We start from the raw sequence: 7981 nt of genomic DNA, 5'->3' as shown, positions 1-7981 counted from the left end.
TCACCATAGCATAGCTCACTGTGCTCATTGTCTTTAGCTCCATGAGCTGTGAAGTACAGCTTCACTCAGGAGTTTTCTTATCCCCTTTTCTGTTGGTCCAGCAGCAGTGGCTTTAGTGCTTTGGTCTGCAAACCAGCATTCAGGTCTTACCTTTTCTACTTCTATGATGTTGTCAAACAACTTTTACTAAGAATTCATACAGTCAGCCATTTTCTAAACTAAAGTTCTTTCTAAGGCTCTCTGACACTAAATTCTAAAAAAATTGAAGTTTGCATTAATTCCTCTGATTTATTTACTTCTGAATAATCACAAAGTGTTAGTTCTTGCTATTCACCTTTTTCTGTTAGATCAGCCCAGGCACTTAAACTTGACAAAAAATTTGTGCCAAAATCAAAGTAGTACATGGGGCTTAGTTACTGCAAAATAAAAGGTACAGCCATTCAGTATATTAAAGAACAAGGCCCACTGCCTTTAAATAGTGCTATTATAAATTCTGATTAAATCAGACACCACTTGAAGTCCTCATTATCACATTAAGACACAAAATTACCCTCTTTAGCAAGAATTGTCATGGTTTTATGAAGAATTGTACACAGTTTTAAAATTATGTTGAGTTTAAATCATGGTTCTTCACACCACAAATGTTGCTGCTTCTCAGTCTAGCAGGTGCTAATGTTCAGGATAGAGTAAAGGTTGAGTTAACCTGATTTGCAGTGAGGAAAGACCTATCTACTGAGAGCAGTGCAGAGCTGTTGTCTCACAAGGAAATTTGGAAAGCATCATCTTGCAGGCCAGGGAGAGGCACACAATTCCACTAGTTCCTCCTAAGGAAAAAATAGCAGGTCTGATGCTGCTTCCTTAGATTAAGGGGTTGATGGACTTCTGCTGCTTTGAGGAGGTTAAATTAGGGAAGGGCATGGTTGCCTGCCTCCTGAAACAGCAGATGCTGCTGGAGTCAGGCCTTGTCATGCCTGTGGGCTAGTATTTGCTAGCCAGAGGAGTTGGATACAATTTTCTTTTGAAGTACAAATATTGAAGATTTACCTAGAAATGGTACATTTGTAATTTTCTGCACAGTCACCATTTAAGCCACTTGGGAAGACAGTGTTTGAAGATGAGAGGACAAGACAAATATTTTTGCAGGCAGTATTCCTCAGGGAAGGTCACTCTGATCATTCTGATGTTTAACAAGACTGAAGTTGGAGAGCATCAGTAGTTCAGCAGGAATCAAACCTCCCATGGTATCATTATCACACAAGGTACAGTAGTCACTACTGCTGAAGGACAAATTTGCTATCTCCAAAGATTCCTGAAGCATAAGGAAATCATCCTTTCCGTGCTGTGGGTCAGAGGGATAACTCCTTCCCATGCCAGGGCTCTCAAGATTGGCTTTAATTATTTCAGATATTTTCTGACCAGCTGTATCATCAGCATGGTTTTGTGCAAACAACAGTCCCAATCTTACTCCTACCTCTTCTGGTCTTAAATACCTGCTGGGGACATCCTGCTGGCTTGAACCTGGGGCAAATACAAAGTTTTCTTCTGCACCAACCAGATTTGTGCTTTCTATAGGTTTCAAGGAGATCTGGGAAATCAATTCTTGGGTGTTTATATCAAAAATTCCATCTGCAGTCACTTGGTTTGAGTTGCTAGCCTCTTCTCTTCTGAGTTGGATACAAGCCATGTTAGGTCCAACCCAGTCCTAATGAAAGGATCAATAAGTTCAGGACATTTGGCTTAGAGTTGGAATTTGCAAAATAACAGTTCTTGCTATGTGGCTTTGGCGCAATAATCCCAATGTCTAGTGCAAATCTACTGGGCAAAAGGGTAGGGAGCCTAGCTGCTGTTTTCACTGGATTTTACAATAAATTTTCAATAATTTACCTCCAGAATATACTACAAACTGCTTGTGTTGCTTTAGCTTTGCCAAGGCAGGGTACACCCTTCACATTCAGCAGGGAAAGCGAGTGATGATTGGAAGGGTTTACGTTTCTAAGGAGAGGGAATCTGGATGCTAGCATTGGTGGTGTTGCTCATATGTGAAGGCAAGAAACTGAGAAACTATAATCTCCCAGGAAAACTTAAACCATGCCAGGAATGCTATTCAGGAGCGAAAATGATTGATCCCAGAAAAAAAAAAAATTCTCCCCCCTTAAACTGAGGGTCATAAGAAAGATATTAAATTTATTTCTTACCTTAAAATTCCCATTGTGAAAATTGTAGAGTGGCTGAAAGAAAGCAGCCGGTGTGGGAATGTTAAAGCAGGAGAGCCTTTTTGCCCTGAAGTGAGAAAACAACACTTAAATTAAAAAAAGGCAATATTTCTGTATTCTGTCTCAATGATATAGCACATGGATTAAATGAACACCTCACACTTAGGTTAGAAAGACTGCACAAGAGGTCCATTTCACATGGTTTCTGACATCTCATGCAATTGTTTATCTGCTTCCTGTGCATTCATTTAATGTTTCTTCCCTGAAGCAGCCTTAAAAGTTCCTGAGGACAGTTTCATGCCACACACTCAATACTAGTCTATTACTCATTATAAGCATGGAGCTATTTATACATTTGCTTAGTATCTTACTGCTAAACAAATTTTTCCGGAACTGAGAGTTTTAGTTTCATTCCTTTTATCCTTCACACCTTTCTGGATTGGTGTGTACTTTCACTTTTAATTTATCTACATGAAAATTAATAAATTTCCACTGGTTTGAATTTGTCAAATGAGGTTTTGAAAATTATTGTGTCTGTGCAGCAGAAACAGAAAGCAAAAGGGATATAAAGATCAAGGGGAACTTAAATAAAAACCTTTAACGTACCTTGAGGAAATCTTGCAGTTCCAAAATATATACAGTAGAGTCCCAAAACTCAGAGGAATAAACAAAAATTGCAGAGTCCTCTTATTTAGCATGTTTTCAGATAGTTTTGGTTCACCTAGGAAAAGAATCAGCACAATAATAATTGATAAAAATTCTGGAAGTCAGGATAGAAATAACCAAGAAATTCAAATGAAAGAGGCTACTAAAGGCCTCAAGGAAAGGAATTTGGCTATGAAAACATGAAGAAAGCTATTTCTATTTTGAAAAGCTTCATGTTACAAGGTATCTTTTTTTTTTAAAGGTAAAATTGAATTATGGTTAAAAACAACATTCTGTATACCTTCTCTTTGAAACACTGTTTTCTGGCTCCACTCACTCCACTGGCTATGGTAGGAATCCTCATCCTCAGAAACTTTGCAGCGAACTCGTGCAACGTAAGCAATGCCTCTGCGAAGCTCTGTAGCTTCAATTTCTATCTGTGGCAGTGAACTGGGCACTGTCTTGTTCAATGCAGCCTGCAAAGTATTACAAAGATTTTCTGTTAACAAGGCTGGGCAAAGAGATGGTCCTTTAAATACTTTTTTTTTTTTTTTTCATCTCACTTTTATAAATTGTCTTTTCTCGGATGCAAGAAGAGGGTCTGCATGATAATGGATGACTACTGAACAGAGGGCTCAGGGGAAGACATATTGATCTTCAGTACTGATGTTTTATACAAAATCTTTCAGCTTTGATGTGGGAAATCAGAAGGCCAGCTTAAAAGAGTCAGCTGCCAGAAGTCCCTGAGCTGAGTGGCAAGGCCGTTGCACCCAAAGAGCAAGGTAGTGTCAGTGTGTGCCTCATCCAGTTACCTCCCAGGACATGCTGTACTCCTTATACTGCAACTCGTATTGAAGAATTTCAGTGAGGTACCAAGGTACACTCCACCATATCTGACACTTGCTGGCAGTGACGTTGCTCTGGATGTTCAAAGGTGGGTCAAGTTTTACTGCAAATAGAGAGGTAGGTTTTTTCACAGTATTTGAGACATGAACACTAACAGAGAGATGTGTGGCTAAAGTCTTGGAAGATAAAGATGGGTCTACAGAGTGATACTAGGACCAGCATTAGACCAAATTAGCTTACAGGGCAGGTCAGAACTGACATAAATTAATGATAATTAAATAGCTGCTGGGGGTAGTCCTGCAAGTGAAGAACCACTCTCGATGTCACATTCTGTCCTTTTAGCATACCACTAATGTATACAAGCTCTGAGATTTTGAATACTAGAGCTGTTATCTGAAGTACCAGGCCATGGGACATTGAAGCAGATCCATGACTTTGATTTCTCATTACTTCATTACTTAGGAAAACAAAACAAAACACACCCAAAAAACCCTCAACTATATATCAATCCATGGCACAAGAAAATGCAAATGAGTTTACTTGAAGGCTCTCCAGAGCCAGAACTCTCTGAAGTACTGGAAAAATCATAATGGAAACACACTGGGACTGCATTCTTATTGATGAAGCCCATGTAGTGCATTTGTGGGTGATGGTTGCCCTGGCTTGTTTCCATTATTTTCACTTGCTGTCTTTGAGACATCCTTTCTTGCCGTGTGTGTCAGGCTTCTCCCCCAAACCTGCTGGGCAGGGCCTCAGGCCACAGCTACCCTGGTCCATACTTACTGTGGTTGCGGGGATTGTACTCTGGAAAGGTAATATATGTGTAATTACATCCAAAGAAGTTGCCTTGGAGAGAGACTCTGTAACCATCAGCTTCCAAGATCTGGCTGGCTAAATGGATTGTGCAGTGGTACTGATTCTGCATTCCCTCTCTGGCATTCAGATTGCAGCTGGCGTTGTGGCCCTTTGACCAGAGGCTAGAAGAATAAAAGGGCTGAAAGTTTCTTTTTAAGTCATATGATTAAGTGCTTTTCAGTTTATAAAAGATGTGTGGCAGCTTAGCACAGCACTACATTCTGGAAAAACACAGACCTTTTTAGTGCAAACAGAATAGAAAGAAATGCAAAAGCAGGACTGAAGAGGGAGGAATGAGAGGCCTTCATAACCTCACTTCTCAGAGCACCAAATCTTCCAGCAGCTGCACAGAGCCAGCTGCCTGCCCCTGCTCCCTCTGAAGGTGAGAGGCCTCTAAAGTGCTTCTGCAGGAAAGCAGCTGGTGTAGGGAGTTAGGAGTGAGCATACAGCTGGTTACAAAGTGCACAGCACAGAGCTAATGAAGTTGTACGTTGAAGCCTCTTTTACTACAAACAAACCAGTATCACAGAATGTGTTAGGTTGGAAGAGACCTCCAAGCTCATCCAGTCCAACCTTTGACCAACACCATAATCTAACTACTAAACCATGTCCTTAAGGACCAGCTCCAAATGCCTTTTAAATGCCTCCAGAGGTGGTGAATCCATCACTGTCCTGGGCCATTCCAGTGCCTGACAACCCTCTCAGGGAAAAAACATTTCCTAATATCCATCCTAAACCTCCCCTGGCACAGCTTCCATCCATTCTCTCTGGTCCTATCACAGTTGACTCAGGAGCAGAGGCTGTTTCCCTCCTTGCTCCAACCTCCCTTGAGGTAAGTCAAGAGAGCAATAAGGTCTCCTCTCATCTCCTCTTCTCCAGACCGAGCACCCCCAGCTCCCTCAGCTCCTCACAGGACTTGTGTCCCAGGCCCTTCCTGAGCTTTGTTGTCCTTCTCTGGACATGCTCCAGCACTTCTCTGTCCCTCTTATAGTGAGGTGCCCAGACTGAACACAGAACTCAAGATGCAGCCTCCCCAGAGCTGAGTACAGAGGGATGATCACCTCCCTGTTCCTACTGGCCACTGAGTTCCTAACAAAAGCCAGGATGCCATTGGCCTTCTCGGCCACCTGCTCACACTGCTGACTCAATATATTAAGTTGACTGTCAACCAATATCCCCAGGTCCCTTTCCAACTTACAGCTCTCTCACCACACTTCTCCAAGTCTGTAGCTCCCCATGGGGTGCAAGACCTGGCACTTGGCCTTGTTAACCTTGTACAATGAGATCTAGCAGTGAGCTTTTCCTAGTTGGCTCAGTCACCAGCTCTGTTAGGAAGTTGTGTTCCACACACTTCAAGAATCTCCAGAACTGCTTCCTCTCTGCAGTATTATATTACCAGCAGACATCTGATAAGTTGAAGTCTCCCACAAGAACAAGGGGAAGCGAATCTGAAGCCTTCGCAGCTGTTTACAGAATACTTCATCAACCTCCTCACCCTGGTTGGGTTGTCTGTAACAGACCCCTACCATGATATCTGCCTTATTTATGTTCCTCCTGATTCTTATCCATAAGCATTCAACCCCATCAAGACCATCATTAACCTGGTCAAGTCAGTCGAGATCTTCTACAATATACAGGGCCTCACCCCCCCCCCCTCCTTCCATGCCCATTCCTTCTGAAGAGCCTGTAGCCATTACAGCACTCCAGTCGTGGGATGCATCCCACCAGTTTTCTGTAAAGGCAATTATATCATAGATTTCTTGCTGGACAATAGTTTCAAGCTTTTTCTGCTTATTGCCAATGCTGCGCGCATTACCATAAATGCATTTTAATTGCTTCACCAGTATTGACAGGAAAACATGTCTACGGTTGGTTTGTTGTTTGGTGGGGTTTCTTTCACTATTCACAAGCTTCAGCACAGCATAACAGGATGACAGAAAACATAATCTTGGGGAGTAAGCTCCAAAGAACGGTCCTCTATTATTAAACTATCTGATGTAGCAATTGATCAGTGATTTTTTTAATGTTGCATGTGACCCCACAATAAAGTAGGATACCACAGCTTGTCAGCTTGGCATTTTTCCATAGATTTAAAAACCAGTATCATTAAGAGTTAGACCATTTTTTACTTAACATTAGCAGAATATATGAGGCTAGAATACATGTCAGAGTGGCTTACCCTCATGTATTAGTTCAGCAGTTATTGGTAGTCAAAACAACATTATAACATAATCTACACACATTCATCTCAAATTAACATGTCACAATGCTTATTAACATATTGCCTAGCAAACTACTCACCTGATTTCTTCTGTTAGAGGAAAAGCTATTCACATAATATTCTAAAACTGTCATTAAAGCTTATAACTCACCAGACTTTCAAAATCCTTTGGTATATATATTGTTCACATACATATATATATATATGAACTAATTTGGATTGAACCACATGGGTTTAGTTCTATGCAACAAACTGAGAAGCAATTAGAAATTAATTAGGAATCTTCATGGGCTCTGAAGGTCCTTAGGCCATGGGGAGCAGAGGCTGGGATGGGTAGGGTCTGCACTCAGGGCCCTGCCCAAGGGGACACTGGACGGGCAGATGGACTGCCCTGAGCCGGCAGGACATCACGGAGCTGTGTGTGCTGGAACCCCCAAGGCCATGGACCCACAGAAGGGTGCAAAGGGAGCAGCTTCTGCAGCAGCCCCGGTCTGGCGTGCTGGGGCAGCAGAGGTGGCTGTGCCACAGGTCTCCTGCTGTGGGGACAGCACAGTCTGAGGCTGCCCCTTCTGCTCCCTGGCACTGTCCTGTCCATGCCAGGACTGGGGCTGACACTGGCACCTCTGGCTTTGCAGCTCTTACTTGGTGAAATGCAGGTAGAAAGGTCCATCGCCCACAGGCTCCTCTGTTGCCCACGTGCAGCTGACAGTAGTCACGTAGTTATTGAGGCAGCTCAGGCTGCCAGGGAATTCTGCAGAGGAAGGAGACCAGAGCTGCATTCATGTGACACCTGATGAGGCCTGGCTCGGTACATCAGACTCATTAGTTTCTAGTGCTTCCTCTACTGGCACCTCATCTATCCTCCCTCATGAGGTTCTCCCCCTCTTGCAGCGCACTTCTCTGCATGAGATGAGTATAAGATGTCAGGGCAGGGACCTGGTGCAGTGGCTGTGGTTTTTCTGCTGCCCAGCAGTTCCCCAGCCAGCTGTATCAGCTCCTGGGGCCCGGGAAAGGGCAGCCACAAAATCTTCTGTTACGTACTCTAGGGGGTCTGTGAACCAAAAAGGAGCACATGTACATGCCTCTCTTCCCACGCTGGATCTACTCCGGACCTCCTCTTACCTCTCCCTCTTCCTTCACCAAAGAGCAGCACAGCAATAACACACAGCTGGAGGCCCAGCTGCCATACATGTCCTCCCAT

The 7981-nt window shown here is 43.1% G+C and overlaps 1 protein-coding gene across 1 annotated transcript; it reads right to left on the bottom strand.

Moving 5' to 3' along the window:
- Positions 1-620: 620 nt before the first annotated feature.
- On the bottom strand, positions 621-7981 carry LOC115599164 (interleukin-9 receptor-like). Its single transcript, XM_030459913.1, has 8 exons — positions 7903-7981; positions 7423-7531; positions 4488-4681; positions 3671-3807; positions 3160-3334; positions 2820-2934; positions 2196-2280; positions 621-1702 (listed from the first exon to the last, which is right to left on the bottom strand). The coding sequence occupies exons 1-8, from the start codon at positions 7979-7981 to the stop codon at positions 1154-1156; spliced, it is 1443 nt and encodes a 480-aa protein (XP_030315773.1). The 3' UTR covers positions 621-1153.

The sequence above is a fragment of the Calypte anna genome, chromosome 14, assembly GCF_003957555.1.
Source record: "Calypte anna isolate BGI_N300 chromosome 14, bCalAnn1_v1.p, whole genome shotgun sequence".
In the NCBI taxonomy this organism is placed as follows: domain Eukaryota; kingdom Metazoa; phylum Chordata; class Aves; order Apodiformes; family Trochilidae; genus Calypte; species Calypte anna.
This window is presented reverse-complemented; position numbering and strand designations above follow the sequence as displayed.